General features: G+C 43.4%; 2 protein-coding genes across 6 annotated transcripts in view; one reads left to right on the top strand and one right to left on the bottom strand.

Annotated features, from left to right (window-relative positions):
- APOO (apolipoprotein O) overlaps positions 1-21354 on the top strand; it is a 168454-nt gene that overhangs the window by 33391 nt on the left and 113709 nt on the right. The gene's annotated exons all lie outside the window — the stretch shown is intronic.
- CXHXorf58 (chromosome X CXorf58 homolog) overlaps positions 7443-21354 on the bottom strand; it is a 29707-nt gene continuing 15795 nt past the window's right edge. Inside the window, exons 7-10 of one of the 3 annotated variants that reach the window (XM_008272451.4) lie at positions 20126-20257; positions 13032-13261; positions 10719-10875; positions 9639-10183 (exon numbers count right to left, since the gene is read on the bottom strand). In XM_008272451.4, coding sequence (XP_008270673.1) covers positions 10007-10183; positions 10719-10875; positions 13032-13261; positions 20126-20257 — 696 coding nt within the window. In that variant the 3' untranslated portion in view covers positions 9639-10006. Of the gene's footprint in view, positions 10184-10718; positions 10876-13031; positions 13262-20125; positions 20258-21354 lie in introns of all 3 variants that reach the window. The other 2 variants (XM_008272453.5, XM_070067194.2) reach the window with 2 other exon arrangements.

Raw genomic sequence — 21354 nt, 5'->3', positions numbered from 1 at the left:
GAAAGGCAGAGTGACACAGAGAGAGAAGGAGAGGCAGAGAGAGAGAGAGAGGTCTTCCATCTGCTGGTTTACTCCCTAATTGGCTGCAATGGCTGTAGCTGTGCCAATCTGCAGCCAGGAGCCAGGCGCTTCTTCTGGATCTCCCATGCGGGTGGAGGAACCCAGACTTGGGCCATCTTCTACTGCTTTCCCAGGCCATAGCAGAGAGCTGGATCAGAAGTGGAGTAGCCGGGACTCAAACTGGCGCCCATATGGGATGCCGGCACTGCAGGCAGCAGCTTTACCCACTATGCCACAGCACCGGCCCCTAAAATAAATCTTAAAATGTTACAATAAAGCTTTGTGGTTTTGATTTACTCTTGGGAGAGTTCCGTAACTTTAGATTCAAGTAGTTATATTGAGGCTCTTAAAATCCAAAATTCTCTGAATAAATATATATAAATGATCACATATAGTAAGCATATATTTATTTCCTATATAGAATTCTAAATACTTTTAGAAGTTCTCGGAAAATGGAGTTTTCCCTCGGGGCCAGCATCGTGAATACCTGGTGGGGGATGAAGGCAGGGGTCTGCAAACCCTGCCTGTTGCAGTTTTCAGTGCAGTATCCTGGCCCGTAGCTGTGCCTCACGCTTCCCAGTCCAGAGAACTTCTCTTTTGCCCTCTCTAGACAAAAAAGGCTCCATCCCTGTGCCCAGGTGAAGGGATGGTAGTTGCCTGAAGGCAGAGTGAATCTACAATGGTACTTCAAAAAGTTTCTGGGAAAATAGAATTAAAAGATGTTAGTTTTGGTGCAAAAAGTTTTTGAAATCCATGAATTCTTTTCCCATAAACTTTTTGTAAAAATAAAAAAAATAAAAACATAAAAAATATAAGAAAAATGAAAATAAAATAATAAAAAAATAAACTTTTTGGATACCCCCAAGCCCTGGTATTAATTTCTTAGGGCGCTGTAATAAAGTACCCCAGACTGGGTGGCTTAAAATAATAGTAATTTATTGTTTCACAGTTCTAGAGGCTAAAAGTCCAAGATCAAGTTGTCGTCAGGTCCATGCTCCCTCTGAAACCTGTAGGGGAGAGTCTTTCTTGCCTTGTTCTAGTTTATGGTGGTTGGCTGTCTGTCTCAGACAGCCCTTAGCTTGCTGCTGAGTAATTCTGTCTCTGTCATCACATGGTGTCCTCCCTGGATTTCTGCTTCACATGGCTATCTTGTTTGTTTTTTTAAAGATTTATTTATTTATTTGAAAGTCAGAATTATACAGAGAGACAGAGAGATGTTGCATCTGCTGGTTCACTCCCCAAATGGCCACAAGCCAGGGCTAGGCCAGGCCGAAGCCAGGAGCCAGGAGCTTCAACCGGGTCTCCCACATGGGTGGCAGGGGTCCAAACACTTGGGCCATCTTCTACTGCCTTCCCAAGCACATTAACAGGAAGCTGTATTGGAAATGGAGCACCCAGTACACAAACTAGCACGCAAATAGGATGCCAGCATCGCAGGTGGCAGCTTTACCCTCTGTGCCACAGCCCTGGTGCCAACACATGGCTAGCATCTTAAAAGGCCATTATTCTTAGCAGATTAGGGGACTACCATACTCTAGTATGACTTCCTCTTACCTAATTACATCTGCAACAACCCTGTTTCCATACAAAGTCACATTCTGAGGTACTGGGAGTTAGGACTTCCACGTACCCTATGAGGAGGGTAGTCACAATAGAACCCATCACAGTGGAGAAGGGAATTGCTGTTCTAATGGCTTCTGAAACAGATTTTCTTTTTTTTTCTTTTTTTTTTTTTTTTGACAGGCAGAGTGGATAGTGAGAGAGAGAGACAGAGAGAAAGGTCTTCCTTTGCCGTTGGTTCACCCTCCAATGGCCGCCGTGGCCGCAACGCTGCACTGATCCAAAGGCAGGAGCCAGGTGCTTCTCCTGGTCTCCCATGGGGTGCAGGGCCCAAGCACTTGGGCCATCCTCCACTGCACTCCCTGGCCACAGCAGAGAGCTGGCCTGGAAGAGGGGCAACCGGGACAGAATCCAGCGCCCCAACCGGGACTAGAACCCGGTATGCCGGCGCCGCTAGGCGGAGGATTAGCCTAGTGAGCCGCGGCGCCGGCCCTGAAACAGATTTTCAACCAATTCCTCCTCCTTTATCCCTCACTCCCAAAGGTAACCTGCTGAAGCCATTTCCCGAGTCTTCTGGGGGTGGTGGCAGGGCATGTCTCACGGTTTGTTTCTCAGCTTTTGTTAAGATTAAGTGAAGATTCTGTTCTCTTGGATCTGCTACATCAACACCACTCATTCATAAGCTTTCCAACAGACAGAATGTTGCTTCTGTTTTCTCTGATCTCTATCATTGAAGGCTTGTGCCTTAAAAAAATCCCTTTAGTGTTATTTTAGGAGGTTTTGAGGTGGGGAACAGAGTCTTAGATGTTCAAGGCAGCATTTTTAGCTAAAAATCTCCTACATTTGTCATCATTCTCTCAAATGGTGCCTTTTATTTAAAAAAAAAAAAATTTTTGAGAGGCAGAGAGAGAGAGAGAGAAGCATTATTGTTTCACTCCTCAAATGCCCACAGAGGCTGGGGTTAGTCCAGGGTTCACCTGGGAGTGGAAACAAAATCCAGGTGTCCCATGTGGGTTGCAGGGACCCAGTCACTTGAGGCATCACTACCACTGCACAGGGTGTACATTGGCAGGAAGCTGCAGTCAGGGGAGGAGCCAGGCATGGGAGCCAGGTGCACTCCAGTGTGGGACTTGACTTAGGCATCTTGATTATTAAGTTCAATGTCCACCCTGCCCCTTCTTTCTGAATTCGCTTACATCTCAAAGCACAATAAAACTTTTAAGGAAAAGAATTTCTTTAATCTTTATATATGTGAATAACGGAAGAATGAGGTGGTTAGGGAGAGAGAAAATGAACTTGGCTAATTCAGAGCTCCTACTCTGTTATAGCACTCTGCCTCCCTGAAGTGGATACACAAACATCAATGTTGTACTCACCACTCGGAGAGTGAACAGCTGGAACGCGATATGACAAGGCATATAAACAGCTATATATAAAGATGTTTGAAATCTCTGATGTAAGTAGTACTGCTCTCAAGATTTTATCCGAGGGATATAATTGTGCAGAATGAAGTCACAAAGTGGACTTTGGCTTACAAGCAGACAGAACAAGCAGACTGAATATTTTGGAAAAAAAAATCTATCCCACTGCAAAAGCCATAGAAATCCTACATAAAATGTAAAACATCCTTTTTTCTGTTTTCTGAATCCAAGAGTATTAACATAGGGTCAGATATTCATACAGCATTTGTAAAGTCATGAGTTAGTTTCCTGCAGCTGTCATTAACAAAATACCACTAAGTGGGTGGCTTAGAACAGAAATTTACTGGGGCCAGCATTGTGGCTTAACAGGTTAAGCTGCTGGCTATGATGCCGGTATCTCACATGCATGCCGGTTTGAGTCCCTGAGTCCCGGCTGCTCCAGTTCTGATGCAGCTCCCCCCTAACGTGCCTGGGAAAGCAGCAGAGGATGGTCTAAGTGCTTGTGCCCCTGCATCCACATGGGAAACCCAGAAGAAGCTCCTGGCTTTGGCCTGGCCCAGCCCTGACCACTGCGGCTATCTGGGGAGTAAACCAGCAGATGAAAGATCTCTCTCCCTTTCTCTCTCTAATTCTTCTTTTCAAAAAAAAAAAAAATAGCAACAACAAAAAAAGAAATTGATTGTGTCACAGTCCTGGAGGCCGGAAATCTGAGATTAAGGTGTCAGCAGGGCCATGCCCCTCCAAAGACTCTGGGGAAGGACGTGTCCAAGCCCTTCTGGCCGGGGGCAGCAGCGCTGCAGTCTCGCTCAGGCAGTCTCCCTGTGTCTCTGTGTCCACATTGCCCCTTTTTAATGGCACCAGGCACTCTGGATTGACGCCCCCTACTTGAGTGTGGCCTCTTCTTAACAAATTACATCTACAGTGACCCTATTTTGAGTTTTTATTTACACCCTTATTTATTTTATTTATTTATTATTTTTTAAAGTTTTATTTATTTATTTGAAAGTCAGAGTTACACAGAGAAAGGAGAGGCAGAGAGAGAGAGAGAGAAAGAGAGGTCTTTGACCCACTGGTTCACTCTCCAATTGGCTGCAATGGCCGGAGCTGTGCCCATCTGAAGCCAGGAGGCAGGAGCTTCCTCTGGGTTTTCCCACGTGGGTGCAGGGACCCAAAGGCTTGGGCCATCTTCTGCTGCTTTCCCAGGCCATAGCAGAGAGCTGGATCAGAAGTGGAGCAGCTGGGACTCGAAATGGTGCCCACATGGGATGCCGGCACTGCAGGTGTCAGCTTTTCCTGCTATGCCACAGCACCAGCCCCACACCCTTATTTAAGTACTAGCTATGCACAATTGTTCCTTGAGTGCAAAAACATGTTTTTAAAGGCGTTGTTGATAGGCTGGTGCTTTGTTGTAGTGGGTAAAGCCAATGACTGCAGTGCCAGCATCCCATATGGGCGTCAGTTCAAGTCCCGGCTGCTGCTCTTCCGATCCAGCTCTCTGCTACAGCCTCGGAAAGTAGTAGAAGATGGCCCAAGTCCTTGGGCCCCTGCACCCGTGTGGGAGACCCGGAAGAAGCTCCTGGCTCCTAGCTTTGGATCAACCTAGCTTCAGCTGTTGTGGTCAACTGGGGAGTGAACCAGCAGATGCAGGATCCATCTCTCTCTCCCTCACTCCCTCTCCCTCCTCCTCCCCATCTCCCTCTTCCTCTCCCTCTCCCTCTCACCTTCTCTCTCTCTGACTCTCTGATATTCTTGTATAAATAAATAAATCTTTTTAAAAAAGGCATAGTTGAGCTTGTAGGAAGGAAGTCTCAGGAGTGCGAAAAAAGAGCTACAAACGAATGTGGTAAGTGATTGATGCCTTGAGCACATTTGACAACACCAGGAACTGAACGTTTTGGGTTTTCATGGCCTTACGTGTGGAGACAAGATCTCGGGCTCAGGGAAGGTGGAGGGTTGGAACTGAGACCTCTGCATAAAGTCAGGCTCTCAAAGGATACTCAGGTCAAAAGAAATGGAAAGAAAAGAGAGAGAATGCGGGAGAGTTGATCTTCAGCATAGCTGAAGAGCACAAAATACCAAGAGAGAATCTTAAAAGTTGCCAGAGAGAAAAGGGAGGTCATCTGAAAACAATGATTAGACTGGAGGCAGCAGCCAGAGGAAAGCCGAACCGTCACTTCAGACTGCTGCGAGAACACTGTCAGGGTGGATAGCTACCTCAGTCATGGATTTAAGAATACAGTCAGCGAGGAGCCTTTCAGAAAAGCAGAAGCAGAGTTATCAGATGCTTGTGAAAGAAGCTTTTAAGAGTATACATCAGGGCCGGCGCTGCAGCTCACTAGGCTAATCCTCCGCCTTGCAGCGCCGGCACACCGGGTTCTAGTCCCGGTTGGGGCGCTGGATTCTGTCCCGGTTGCCCCTCTTCCAGGCCAGCTCTCTGCTGTGGCCAGGGAGTGCAGTGGAGGATGGCCCAAGTGCTTGGGCCCTGCACCCCATGGGAGACCAGGAGAAGCACCTGGCTCCTGCCATCGGATCAGCGCGGTGTGCCAGCCGCAGCGCGCTGGCCGCGGCGGCCATTGGAGGGTGAACCAACGGCAAAGGAAGACCTTTCTCTCTGTCTCTCTCTCTCACTGTACACTCTGCCTGTCAAAAAAAAAAAAAAGAGTATACATCAGGATTAAAGAAATGATACTAGATGAAAGTCTGAGATTTATAAAACAAAAATAATGTCTAATGTGGAGGTGAAACACAAGAATAGTGCTAACATATTGGATGTAATAACTTGTAAGACAAGAGGATTGTGCATAGCATTATAAGTTAGGGAGGAATAGAGCTATTGATTAACTTTCGACTTTAAGTACACATGCTAGAATTTAAGAGTAATCACAAAGAATAGTAACAGAGTATATACCCCCCCCCCAAAAAAAAAAAAAAAACCAGCAAAATGAAAATAATAGTCTGGGGCAGGTGTTTGGCCTAGCAGTTAAGACACTGGTTGAAATATCTGCATCCCATATGAGAGTGCCTGAGTTCAAGTCCTGGCTCTGGTTCCTGGCTCCAGTTTCCTGCTGATGGAGATCCTGAGAGGCAGCAGTGGTGACACAAGTAGTTGGGTCCTTGCCACTCATGTGAGATACCTGCAGTGAATTCCCAGCTCCTGGCTTTGGCCCTGTCCCAGCCTTAGCCACTGCAGGCACTTGGGGGATACAGGAGTTCTGTCTGTGTGCCTCTCAAATAAATAATTTTCTTTTTAAAAACCACTTTGAAAGAAATGAGGAAAGTATAAAAAAGATAGGAAATGCAGAACAGATAGCACAAAATAAATTGGTAAAAATATCCCAAATATATCAACAATTAAAATTACAATAAAATACAAATGAACAAAACTCACTAGGAAGATGTTGGTGCCAGTATTTGGTCTAGTTCTTAAGATACCCTTGTTCCATACTAGAGTGCTTGAGTTTGATTCCTGGTTCTAGCTGCTGATTCCAGCTTCCCACCAATGCAGATCCTGAGAGGCAGTAGGTGATGGCAAGTACTTGGGTCCTGCCACCCATGTAGGGGACCTGGATTGAGTTCCTAGCTCCTGGCTGCAGTCCCGGCCTAGCCCCAGCTGTTATAGGCATTTGGAAAGTGAACCAGTTGATGGGAGCGCGGTCTGTCTCTCAAATAAATAAGTAAATTTAAAAAAGAAAGATGTTCTCAGAGTGGATTAAAACAAAACAAAATAATCCAGATATTAACTGTTTCCTAGAGAAAATGTAAAATACAAAGACCGGGTATATCAGAATAATTAATGTCAGGTGCTGTGAGAGCCCCTAAGATGTCTGAGGCTTGACACACAAAGTTTATTTCTTGCTCACATGGTAATTCGTCCTGTCCAGCTGCTACCCTGGCTGTCTCTCCCTCAGTAGGGACATGGGAAACTGGGGTTCTCCAATCCTGCTTCTACCACCTTGGAGTTTTCTGTCTAAAGCCATATGAACAGGGGAGAGATAAAATGAACACCAGCCATGTACAACATGTTAGGGGTCAAGTTTGGAAGTGGTATACATCACTTTTGCTCACATTCCTTCTGGACAGGACTCAATCCACATGAACTCAATATAAGTTTTTAAAAAAAAGTTTGGGAAATGCATTCCCAGGAAGAGGAAATGAAATCAGTGAACATCTAGCCAGTCTCCGACATATAAAAAGGTTAAAAATAAAAGAAAATGGAAAAGGATATGCCAGGCAGACACTAAGCAGAAAAAGCTGGAGTAGCTCTGTTCTTACTGGATGAAATAATCTTCAAGGAAAAGTGCATGATTGGAAACAAAGAGAGTAACTACATAATGAGAACAGATGGGATTTCCCAGGAAGAGATGCTAACTCTGCAGTTATTACACAAGGGGCTTCAAAATATTCATGGGAAATTCAAGTGACTTTTTATTTCAATTTTCTGACAAACTTTTTGAAGGCCCCTAGTAACTAACTAATGATGCCTTTGAATAACATAAAGTAAATATTGACAAAATTATGAGGACAAACTGACAAGCCCAATACCATAGTAGGACATAACAGCACATATACTTTTTACTAACTGATGTCTCATACAGATGAAAAGTTAGCATATGGAAAACATAAAGAGTACAATAAGCTTGAACAAAAGTAAATGTACAGAATTTTGTATCCAGTTATAGGAAATGCATAGTTCTGTTAACAGTGCATGAAAAATGTATGAAAATTGACCATGTACTTGGCTATAAAGCAAGTCTCAACAAGTTTCCCAGAAACAGTATCATACAAATCATGTTCTCTGATTACAGTGTGATCAGGTTAAAGATAAATAACAGAAGGATAACCAAAAGAAAGAAAACTGGGGGCTGGTGTTGTGGCACAGCAGGTTAAGGCTCCACTTGTGGTGCTGGCATTCCATTTCAGAGCACCGGTTCCAAGTCAGAGATGTTCCACTTCTGATCCAGCTCCCTTCTAATGTGCCTGGCAGATCAACAGGAGATGGCCCAAGTGTTTGGGCCCCTGCCACTCAAGTGGGAGAGAAGAATGGAGTTCTTGGCTCCAGGCTATGGCCAGGCCCAGACCTGGCTGTTGCAGCCACTGGGGAGTCATCCAGTGGTTGAGGATCTCTCTGTCTCTCCTTCTCCCATTGATCTTTCAAATATAAATAAATAAATAAATAAATAAATGTTTTTAAAGAAAACTGTATATAGAGGTGTTCATTCTATTGTTAATAATGTTCTGTAGTGAAATATTAGAGACAACTGAAATTTCCAACAATACCGCTATGGTTAAGTATGCCTTGTTGATCCAATGGGCTATCATGTGACCATTATAATTATTTTTAGTGAAATGTCTTTAAGATACAATATTAAATATGAAGCTTAAATCTATGTCACCTATGAACACAATCATGTGAAAATAATGTATGCTCTAGAGAGATTAGAAAGGTAAAAGCAAATGAAAACAGTTGCTGTATTATGGTGATGGCATTATGTGTAAGCCTACTTTTAAAAGAATTTTCTGTGATGTGGTTACATTGTTTAATGTGAGTTAAAAAATTAATGGGAGACATGATCTCTGCAGTAGATGCTAGCTGTACCTTTATATCCATGATGTACTTCTTTTCTAACAGTAGAGCTTTAGTTGGGGACATAACTGTTCCAAATGAAAGTACATTTCCCAGCCTCCCTTGTAGCTAGATACCATGGTGAGATGAAGTTATAGCTAATGAAATACGAGAAGGGAGTACCTGGAAACCTAGAATGTGTCCTTGCTTTCTCCTCCTCCATCTTGCTGCTGAAATCTTCCTTAGCTGTTTATTACACGGACTATGGATGGACTGAGTCTGCCATGTGTTAGATCTGGTGAAGGACTGTTTATCAAATTAATGAATGAGAATATGTGTGACTCATGAGACAAATAAGCATTTTTCCATGCAATCAGTGTCCAGTACAAGCTCTGAAAACAAGGGGATTATCCTTCCTTTTTTATTTAAAACAAGGATGTATTAATATTAAAGAGTGCACATTTATGTTTTAAATATATTCTAGTGGGAATCATATATATCTACTCCAATATTCTTTTTCATTCATTTCAGAGAATATTTTAGCAGTGCATAGGATCCTTTTATAGGCTGCCATGCTTGAGTTAGATCAGCAATCAGTCTACCAATTTTAAATCAACCAGTTGTAAATGTTAAGCAAAATAAAAAACTGTATCTTTAAAGTTCAATAAATAATGACACTTTATTTAGTTACCATAGCCTCTGTTAAGGTTTGATATAATCCAATAGCCTGGATCACAGAAGAAATCAATAGTTTGCACTATATCAGGAATGAGAATTTATCAATTCAAAATGAAATTGATAAATATTACTCAAAACAGTCTTTATCCTTAAAAAATACCCAAAGTACAGCATGAAAGTGGATGCAGCACTTTGCCCCAGGTGCTTACAATGCTCAGTAATGATTAGGTATGCTATGTCATGCCTACTGCAGCAACAAATCCATTATTATTTTTATTATAATTCAGAGTAAGTCATTCACAAGCTGTTCTGCAAAAACAACATGAAACTAGAAAAAAAAGACGCTGGAGCCTGACTCAGAGCAGCCTTTTATTCCGTGAATTCTAATATTTATGCTAAGCATGGCCTGCTCAGATATTTTTTAAATGAAGCAAAATCAAAATGGAATAAAGGTCCCAGGGTCTAATTTACTCATTATTTCTTGAACAAAACAGTATACCGCGAGTTGGAAGGCATCTAACAGAAATAATTTAGATTAAAATTCTGTTGGTAAAAATATCTGCACCTATGGTGATCCAAACGGGCTAACAAATAAGTCACACATTTAGTTACAAGAGCATAGTGAGGACTTGCTTCTATTTTATTTTCCTCTATGACTCATGCTCATCACTAATAGAGAGGCAGATTGTTAAACAAGGTTGGCTTTCTATCAGTTAGCTACGCATTAAGAGGATGGAGATTTATCAATATGCAGGTTTTCACACCAGGTAAATAATTCCTTTTCTTCTTTTTCCAATTCGGTATCTGATGCAGATTCTTTCACCTCCACAATGTCAAAAGATGGGGTGGAGAGGATGATTGTCTCTTGTGGCTTCTGAGTTGGTGTTTCCGTTTTCAGTTTCTAGGTAGATTTATAAATAAAAACAGAAGGTGTTAATATTTGGTTTTTGCTACTTTATATTTTTATATTTGATGCTTTACAATTAGCTTCATCCCCAAAATATTTACTACAGATTTAAAAAATTATAAAGTAATATATGAATGTTTATTGTAAACATTTCCACAATGTAAAATTATACTGAGGAAGACTTTCTATAGCATAGCTTTTAATACGTTTCAATAGAAATGACTTCCATTTTGAAAAAGTACCATCAGAGACGTGCTGAATCAACAGTGTATGGAGACTGTTTTTTTGCTAACTTATGCTGATGTGGAGCCCAAACAGCTGTTGTTTGTTAGAATAGCTATTAAGAATTTTTAAAATACATGTTATCAATATGGAAGCAGTCTTGTGCTACCCCAAGTATAATATGCCAAAGAGGTTTCAGCTGTGAATTTAAAGATCAGGAATATTTTACATAAGTAGAATTACTTACAGGCAGTTTGAATATTGTCTGTAAAACAATGAATGGAGTACAAGTTAAACTTATAGTCACCTCAAGAGCAGGTTTTTCTTTACCCGTCTTATAAGCTTTCTTCATTTTTTCAACTTTGATTTTAGCTTGCTTGGATCGACGTCCCATGTGTTTGCACTGGCTTTGGAGGTAGGAGAGCCGAGATGAAGATGGGCTACTGGTGAAGGATGTAGGATATCTAGAAAATGTTTGAATTGCAGATAGGAACATCAAACAAAATAAAATTTAAATGTAAAGCAAGTTCTAAATTTGATGGATATCATTTATCATTGATATTTATTTATTTCACTAGTGTAATTACAGCCACATTGCGTGTAAGCTTTTAGCTTAGACTTATCGCTGCCTGAGCCTACACAGCGTAGTTCTTAACCTGGCGTTTACGAAGATGTGTAGGTGATGGTGCTGACAACAGGGGTGAGGAAACTTAACCAAACCTGGTACTGATTTAAAATTAGCTTTCCTGGAAAGCACTGCGTAGTAGCATGTGCGTGTTTTTCACCATGCGCTAACACAAAAAAGGATTGCCTTTCATAATGGCTGACCAAAGCTGTTTTTGTTTTAATCCGTGTTGGGATCAGACAGAGCTGGTGCCACGCCCACAGTCCCCTTGACCTTGCCAGTGCAGGGCGCATAGGCGCCACTTCCAAGGGCCAGCATGTGCATCTGTCAGCCTGGGAGCTTTCTCTGGGAATGAGTGCACGAGCAGGGACGGCTGGCCGTGCCGAGGATTACTGCCTCCCCTCCTGAGCAGCCCCGAACCGATGACTGGTGGGTGCGGGTGTGTCAGTCCCCCACTCCCGTGGGAAGGCCCCGAGTTGCATGTTCTGTGGTGACTCTGACGCTCTCGGGAGGGATTCGGCTCCACTTAGCCATTGTGGTAACTTGCTTACTAACACACACACACACACACACACAGGGCTGCCTTCCCTCACTGTTCCACTTCCCCACCGTCTCCCATCAGTGGTCCCTGGGATCACCTCCCAAATGTACTACCTGTACCCAAACCCTTGCCTCGGGCTTTGTTTCTGGGAGATCCCAAACTAAGATGGCCTCCCCTGATTTCATTATGAAAGCATTTGCCCCTCTTTAATTGATTTAGAATCTGGCTACCACTCTGGCTCTTAAGTGACTCATGCTTGGATAATCAGTAGCATGAATCCAAACAGCAAGTAGCCTGGGGTTATCATATATGGTGGCAGAGAAAATTGCATCATTTATTTGACCTTGGTGGTAATAGGGTTAAGTTCTACATTCAGTGCTCATGTGGATGAGTTAGAGAAAATCTATTTCGTGATGACAGACTGTGCCATCTGTCTGGCAAATATATAGCCTTGATCATAAAATAAATGGTTTAAATTTCATTATTGGGTCAGCATCACTCATCTCCACTCTTGGAAAAAAATAGAAACCAGCATGTTTGCTTGACTGTGGGCCTTCAGTGTCTTCTTCATGTATTAGAGGAGTATTTTTCATTTCAGTTATGAGTGTGTGAAAACAATAGGCCCTCTTCAGTCTCACCGTGTCTTTTTCTTAAGAAATCCAGTGTAATTTGTAAGTAAGATGGGCTACATGAGACTTAGTAATGGAAAGAAAAAAGGAATATAATTGGAGCAGTCATATTCTGTCCATCTTGTTTCAGATCACAATACATCTATTTTGCTACAACATGTGTTTCTATAATGTGAATTGGCTCACACGCTATTGGTAACGGAGACAATAATGTCACTGTAATTTCTATGCAATTTATCCAAGGCAAGGGGAGCCAGAATAGCAAGAATAGAATTATAACCTGCAGTGGAAAAGGAAAAAAAGCCCTCAGCAGCACTGTGCTGCGTGGGCAGCGGGAGCCCTTTAGGCTGGATCTGGGAAAACAAAGGGCTGTCCTCAGACACACCCCTCCCCCACCACAAACAAACCCACTGTTGCTGCCCTTGACCCTCCTCCCCACCTCAGAGAGCTCTCGGCTCTGGGCAGGTTACAGTCTTTCACATGTCCACTAGAAAGGCCCCACGTCCACCTGCACTGTCTTCATGTCCACTACCTGCTCTAATTACACAGTCGCTGGTACTTCCACACTGTTGCACATTTTTCACATTTACTGCGGCAGCCTCTAGCCACACTGAGCTGCTTGGTCCATGGTACAAGTTACCTCCCCAAGAACCAACTGTCCTTTTTGTCAGTGCACTGTTTACAAAGTTGCATAAGTTTTGAGCAATGTGCCCCAACCCTATCTTTCCCCAAAGCCCTATTATTATCTTCACTTAGCTATTTGGCAGAATGTGAACATTTTCAGAAAGGCCCCTTGTGTTGTAAATGATGAAGAATATCCTTTACCTAACTTCAGAAACAATCTGTAGCTGGTGCTGACGCATTTCTTCTGTTCCTGGTCTCTGTAACAGATACTTCATTTCTTTTTGTAGACGGTTTGAGATTACTCTGGACTCTGCATAATCAAGTATGTCATATATCATCATTGTCCTGGGGATGTTTTCAAGGTTTAATTTTCGCCAGTAGTTATTTCTGCCACCAGAAGATGCAGGGGTCTCATCCAGAAGACTGGAATACTATATGGAAAAAAAATGATTAAGAATGATTGTGGGGCCGGCGCTGTGGCTCACTAGGCTAATCCTCCGCCTTGCAACGCCGGCACACTGGGTTCTAGTCCCGGTTGGGGCGCTGGATTCTGTCCCGGTTGCCCTTCTTCCAGGCCAGCTCTCTGCTGTGGCCAGGGAGTGCAGTGGAGGATGGCCCAAGTGCTTGGGCCCTGCACCCCATGGGAGACCAGGATAAGCACCTGGCTCCTGGCTTCGGATCAGCGCGATGCGCCAGCTGCAGCGAGCCGGCAGCAGTGGCCATTGGAGGGTGAACCAACGGCAAAAGGAAGACCTTTCTCTCTGTCTCTCTCACTGTCCACCCTGCCTGTCAGAAAAAAAAAAAAAAAAAAAGAATGATTGTGGGGCCGGCACCGTGGCGTAGCAGGTAAAGCTACCGCCTGTGATGCTGGCGTCCCATAATGCTGGTTTGTGTCTTGGCTGCTCAACTTCCGATCCAGCTCCCTACCAATGGGAAAGCAGGCGAAGTCAGCCCAAGTGTTTGGGCTCCTGCGACCCATGTGGAAGACTTGGATGAAGCACCTGGCTCCTGGCTTTGGCCTGGCCCAGCCCTGGCTCTTGCAGCCATCTGGAAGTTCTCTATAATTCTGACTTTCAAATAAATTTATCAACCACTTTTTTTTAAAGGATTGTTTGGGAGCTTTAGAACATTGTTAGATGCATTTCCCAAGGTTCCATTCAAATATCTCTTCATCCAAAAGGCATTCCTTGGGACTGGCATCGTGGCATAGCAGGTTAAGCTATGGACTGCCATGCCGGCATCCCATATGAACACTTCTGATCCAGCTCCCTGCTAATGGGCCTGGGAAAGCTGCAGAAGATGGCCCAAGTGCTTGGGCCCTGCCACCCATGTGGGAGACCTGGATGAAGCTCTTTGCCTCTGGCTTTGGTCTGGCTTAGCCTTGGCTGTGTGGGGCCATCTGGGGAAGCAGATGGAAGATCTCTGTCTCTCCCTCTCTCTAACTCTGCTTTTCAAATAAATAAGTAAATCTTTTAAAACAAAGGGCTTTCCTTGAACCCATCTCTGAACTAGATTGAGAAGTCTCTTCCGTGACTCTAAATGTTTCATTTATCTGTGTGTATCTTAGCTCTCATACTGGAAAGCAGGATTCATGCCATACAGTATCATGCACAAAGTACCACACTCATTAAATATTTACTAGATGCACCAACATTTTTATGGCAAACATAACCAAATACATTAAACCTAGGATAAGCCTAAAAATTAATAATAGCTAAGTGTTCTGCATTCCTAGTAGGGCTCATTCACGACATATTTGGGTTGACAGGACATTTGCACAAAATCTTTTCAGAACTAATGAGCTCATCTCTGGTGCTAAGTGGAGAATTTTGCTATTCTCATTTGGAATATTTGTAGAAATCCCATTTTTCTTTTTATCCAATTTAAAATGATATTGAATTAGGAACTTAAAAAATACAAGTATATATATAATCACCTTGATATTATAAATGTGCACTTAAGAGATGGAGATAGGGCAGGAGGAGCTACAATGCTAGGAAGAGGATTAATCATGAGGTCTTTATACTACACACACACACACACATATACTCTCTCACACTCACAGGCTCTCTCATGCGCACACCCCCCCCCCACAGTATTCCTCCCTTTGTATCATTTTGGCATGCATGAATTATAATCACCACCACTTAGTTAAATAATACTGGTATCCCAATGATGTGGTTCAAATTTCAGTCAGCAGTGTTTAACCATGACCAACTGCTAGCCCTTCAGGCCACAGATCACTACATAAATGACAGATGTTCCTCATGATTAGTGACAAATCATGTCACATCTTTCATAGTTTGACAATGATTGGTCACTGTGTATCTGTTATTCAGTTCAAACATAGAGAGTAAAGTATATGACTGTGTTGTCTCTGTCTGCCAGTGACAAACTCATGTGACATCTTACAAAAATGGATCACTGAAAGGGGGAACTGGTTAACAAAGAAATAAGAAGCAGTAACACTGGGAGTGAAACTGGAATCGAATGCAAATGGAATTCTAGAAGAAATAGGTAACGGTAACGGTGGGAACTGACATGGCCATCATTCAAAAGACTGCAGATACGCAGCTAGAGGAATGTGGTGAAAGTGAGCTTATCAACATAAATGAGCAAAATGACTGTGATGAAAAGGATTTAGCTGTCCCAGAGGAAGTGATGCTGACCAAAAACCACTTCACGTTAAAGGAACTCTGAAATATTTTGCAACATTTAAAGTGTAAGGGATAAAATGTTGGCAGCCGATCCGCACTTACAAAGGAGTATGACAATCCACCAAGGCATAGAAAAGATGTTTGCTCCTTTTCTGTGAGTTACATAAGAATAAGAAGGCAAGCGCTGTTCAAACTCCTCGTGGTAAATTTTTTTCTACAGCTTCACATATTACACAATTCACCCATTAAAGTATGCAATTCAATGATTTTGAGTATATTTGCAGTTGGTGAGTTTTTTTTTTTACAAAGAAACAAAACACTTTCACTCTCAATGGTTGCAATGTTGTAAATTACAGTGTACTAAGCATGAGTTTTTCCTTTCATTTTCCTATACAAGGATACTTTGCAAAGTTTGTTGAAAATGGAATGAAAAGATAAGTTTATTTTGGTGCAGAAATGTTTAAATGCATACATAGTTTTCCCATAATCCCCATTTTCTATGGACTTTCTCAAAACCCTGCTTATACATGGATTTCAGAATTTGTTGCACCAAAATAACTTGTCTTTTCATTCCATTTTCCATAACCCTTGTGAAGTGCTCTCATATATTTAAAACAGACAGTAATTAATGTTTCAGGAAACATTTCTAAAGGTCACAGGACAGTCACAATTTTCCCCATTAAGTCTGCTTCGCAGAATTTCAGCTTTCCGCTCCTGCACCACTGTGCAAAGTGAGACTGCCCATGGGTATTGTATTTCCCAAAAGATCAGTAGTAACATGGGTAGTGCCCTCAGACCTGTCAGTGATCTGCTCTGTCACTTAGTAGTTGTGGGATCTTGGGCAAGGATTTTGAACCTTGAATACCCTCACTTTACTCATCTGTGGAAAGGCTCACATAATTTACAGACCTGGAGATTAAAGGAGAGAATGTGCATGTACAGAGTTGAAAACACTGGCATGTCCATAGAAGAACTCAGTGACTATCAGCAATCCTCCTAGCTCTCTCTTCCATTATGTCCATCTGGTGACTTCCCTCCATGACACTAACCCTTGACATATTCTCAACCTGCAAGTGTGTGACCCTGGTCTTAGCAAAGATAGCAGGCCTCTCCAGCTCCACTTATTTCCTGAGTCAGTTCTCTAATCTTATAAGTTAAGGCTCTTAAAAAAAAAAAGAAAATAAAAAGAACACACAATTGAGAGTCTTTGAAGGTACTGCATTAATTTCATGTTTCACATTGCAGCAAATGAGTGAACAGCAGGCCGCATGAATTTCTGAGTTAGAATGTTGGGACTTCTTGATTCATTAGAACTTACAAAACAGAAGTAATGATAGTACTGGCCTCCTTGGGTTGTTAAAATAAAAGGAGTTGGTATTATAGAAGATTATTATTATTAGGTATCTCTGAGCCAGCACTGCAAACCAGCAACTCAGGAGACACACAGGGCACCTTCAGGTTCCCTTTCTGACTCATCAAGGGCCACTGCTTGTATTCACTATCTCTTGGATCTGCAGACTCACAGCCCTAAAGCAAGCACTGTTTCTCCCATGCTGCTCCAGAGCCTCCACACCAGCAGAGGGCTGTTGCTGCCCTCAAATCCATTCTGCACACTGCAGCCAGAGGGATCGCTGCGCTCCCCCAGTTCAGGTCACCTTCTTCCTTTTCTTTCTTTCCTTCCCCTTCCTTTGTTTCCTTCCTTCCTTTCCTTCCCGCCTGCCTTCCCCTCCTGCCTTCTTCCGCATTCTCCCTTCCTTCCCTTCCTTCTAAAAAAATATTTATTTATTTATTTGAAAGAGTTACACAGAGAGAGGTGAGACAGAGAGAGAGAGAGGTCTTCCATCCGCTGGTTCACTCCCCAGATGGCCACAACTGCCAGAACCGTGCTGATTGGAAGCCAGGAGCCAGGAGCTTCTTCCGGGTCTCCTGGCGCTTCAGGCCAGGGTGTTAACCCGCTGCGCCACAGCGCCAGCCCCTTCTTTTCCTTTCCTTCCTTCCTACCTTCCCCTTCCCTTCCTTCCTTCTTTCTTTCTTCCTTTCCTTTTTTTTTTTTAAATAGATTTGTTTGTTTATTTGAAAGATAAAGCTGTGGGGCCAGTGATGTGGTGCAGCGGGTTAACACCCTGGCCTGAAGTGCTGGCATCCCATATGGGCGCCGGTTTGAGACCTGGTTGCTCCACTTCCCACCCAGCTCTCTGCTATGTCCTGGGAAAGCAGTGGAAGATGCCCCAAGGACTTGGGCCCCTGCACGCACGTGGGAGACCTGGAAGAAGCTCTTGGCTCCTGGCTTCGGATCAGCGCAGCTCCGGCTGCTGTGGCCAATTGGGGAGTGAACCAGTGGATGGAAGACCTCTCTCTCTCTGCCTCTGCTCTGTTTAACTCTGACTTTCAAATAAATAAATAAATCTTTAAAAAAAAAAAAAAGAGATAAAGCCAGGATCCAGAACCTTCATCTGAGTCTCCCACGTGGCTGCCGGGGCCCAAGGACTTGGGCCATCTTCGGGTGCTTTTCCAGGTGCATTAGCAGGGAGCTGGATTAGAAATGGCACAAGCCGGCGCCGCGGCTCAATAGGCTAATCCTCCGCCTAGCGGCGCCGGCACACCGGGTTCTAGTCCCGGTCGGGGTGCCGGATTCTGTCCCGGTTGCCCCTCTTCCAGGCCAGCCCTCTGCTGTGGCCAGGGAGTGCAGTGGAGGATGGCCCAGGTGCTTGGGCCCTGCACCCCATGGGAGACCAGGAAAAGCACCTGGCTCCTGGCTCCTGCCATCGGATCAGCGCGGTGCGCCGGCCGCAGCGCGCCGGCCGCGGCGGCCATTGGAGGGTGAACCAACGGCAAAGGAAGACCTTTCTCTCTGTCTCTCTCTCTCACTGTCCACTCTGCCTGTCAAAAAAAAAAAAAAAAAGAAATGGCACAGCCAGGACAGGATGGGAAGTGGAGCAGCCGGGACATGCTGCAGGCAGTGGCTTAACCTGCTAGACCACAGCACTGGCACCACAGTCACCTTATTTGTTGAAATACTGTAGCACATTCTCCTTGTGCACAGAATAAAGAAAAAGGAAATGTCCTGCTATGGTCTAAAACCCTGCCTTATGGTCTACCAGCCTGACTATGCCACACTCCTCCCGTTCCACAGACCTGCTTTCAGGCCCTGTGGTTCCTCCTGCCACAGAGCCTGCTCACCTCCATGCAGGACTTAGCACTGCCTCCAGGAGGCTGTCACACACATCATCAATGGCCTGCCTAACAACCATTTTCCACTTCTCTTTAGCTCAAGGGAGATTTTTTTAGAAAGTGCCTGGAACAACAATATGCTCAGGGAAGGAGGGCCAAGCACTTGACTGTTCTCAGTCGAGTGTGTGGAAGGAGCTTTTTGTTAGTGATTGGTTCAGGGGGAGCACGTGATCCAGTTATGACCAATGGGATCTCAGGGGAAGTCTGTTGGTAGCTTCTGGGAAAGGTTTTTCTTCTAGAGACAAAGAGAGAGAGATGTGGGACGGGCTTTGGTGCATTGGTTAAGATGTGTTTGGGATGTCCACCATCAGAATGCCTGGGTTCGAGTTCTAGGCCTGCTCCCAAGTCCAGCTTCCTGCGAATATGCACCCTGGAAGGCAGCAGGTGATGGCTCAAGTAGTTGGGTCCCTGCCACACATATGGCAGACCTGGATGGAGTTCCTGGCTCCTGGCTTCAGCCTGGCCCAGTCCTGGCTGTTGCAAGCATTTGGGGAGTGAATGAGCTCATGGGAGATTTCATCTTGTCTCTCTGCCTTACAAATAAATAAAAAATAAAAATTAAAAAGAGCAGGGAAGATACTAGGCGTTCCCTTTCTCCTGCCTTTGGATGGAACCAAGGATGTGACCGCTTTCTTGTTGCCACTTGAAGGAAGCCAAGGGGACTGGAGAGATGCTGACCCAGAACCCTGAGGGACCACCTACCTGGGAGACTTCTCACGGGATGAGAAATGCCCTTTTATTTAAACTTTTTGTGGTTGGGAATGTTCTGTTACTTGGAGCAGAAAACCTCCAAATAAGAGAACCCTTCTTTAATATGTAAAATCCTGTCATGCACTTGTTTAGCACTGTGTAGTTATTTTTGATTTTTACTTTTTTTTTTATTGAGATAAAAGTCCTGTAGTATAAATCCACCATTTTAGTCAATTCAAAGTATATAACTCAGTGGGTTAGTATATTGCCAATGTTATGCAATTGTCACCACTATCTAATTCCAGAACATTTCCATCACCCCCAAAGGGAACCCATATTCCTAAGCTATTACCTCTCCCCTGACGCAGAAAACTGTAAGTCACGTGAGTCCATTTCTCTGGACTCTCAGAAAGCAGGTGGTTCGCAGGGCATGGAGAGCTGCAAGAATGGGGGGGGGTGACAATTATGGGATGTGGGGTTTCCCTTTTGTAATAATGAAAAGACTCTGGAACTAGATGGTGGTGATGGTTGCACCACACTGTGGCTGTACCTAAGGTCTCCAAATTGTATACTTTAACATGGTCAAAATGGTCAATTTTATGTTGTGCATATTTTACCATAAGAAATAAAATGCCTGATTCTTTCTTCTTGAGCAACAGGCTCAGGAAGCTCTTTTTTAAAAATTTGGTTTTTGACATCTACATCTAAGTTCCTTACCTGCATGTAATCTTTCATGGTGACAATATCTATATGGTCAGTTACTTTGAATTTCTGGAAAAGACGTTCATCTTCCATAATTTGATTATAAAATTTCTTTTTGCCCATGATTTTGCAAGCATCACTTACTCCCTATAAATAGAATAGGACATAGATTTTTACAGTAACAGCACAATAGCCTTAATTACCAGCACACACTGATAATTAAGGTATAATTTTTTTGAGAAAAAAAATCAAATATCATTCCTTTGTTCAAGCAGCTTGCTATTCAATATACGGGCTTCATTTCCAAAGAAGAGATTATATAGACCGTTAAACCACTTAAAATGTGTTTCCACGGCTATATCTACATAGCTTTAAAATGTGGCTAGAGAACTAGCTGAGTCCACAATCCTTGGAGGACGGTAGTTTTTAAAAGAATTGTTTTTTCTCCCTAAGAAACATTCTTTTCATGTAACGTCATTTGTGCTGTTGGTGCAGAGGAAACTTATCTGGGAATTGAGGAGGTTGCCCTAGGACCTGCATGCAAGGTGTTACAGGGAGGGACTCTGTTTTTTCTGTTCCTTAAAACATCACCCACCCCACCCCCAGAAGGAAACACTGCAGATTGCTCAAGCCTCAGTACCCGCTTTGGACTTCATTCTCAGTAGCCAGAGAGCAGCAAGTAAAGATGTTTCATTTTTTTTACCCTTGTCACCCAAATGTCAACATTCTGTCATTAAGGAAAGCACCGGAGAGGTGAGAAGAGAAGTCACGGGAAGTACAAGGCTCCAGTCCTGTCTGGCCCTTTGTGCACCTTGCCCCCCCACCTCTACCTACCCCTGTGTTACGAGCCAGTAAGCACGAGCTGACTGTTCTAACACACAGTTCTGTTACGCATTTGTGTTTCTGGCCACCGAGGCTATGCTTTTGTGGAGGGAGACTGGCACAGAAGAAAATTCAAATCTCTTTTGATTCCAGATCAGTTTTTCTTTCCCTTTGTATGTCAGAATATGATTATTTGTGAAAGGAGGGAAACGGGGGGTTGCAAGGCTAAAACCAGGCCTTAGAAGAGTGGTTGAGACAGGAACAAAATTCAGCATCTCTGCCCTTTTCCCTTAATACACGATCGGACAGCAATCTTAAATATTTCTTCTACTCCAATTCTTTCTCTTGGTATCAAGAATATTTCTCTTTTATTTATTTATTTATTTTATTTTAATTTTTTAAATTTATTTGAGAGGTAGAGT

Source organism: Oryctolagus cuniculus, chromosome X, assembly GCF_051225735.1.
Source record: "Oryctolagus cuniculus isolate XC-2025 breed Fujian yellow rabbit chromosome X, ASM5122573v1, whole genome shotgun sequence".
Taxonomy (NCBI): Eukaryota; Metazoa; Chordata; class Mammalia; order Lagomorpha; family Leporidae; genus Oryctolagus; species Oryctolagus cuniculus.
This window is presented reverse-complemented; position numbering and strand designations above follow the sequence as displayed.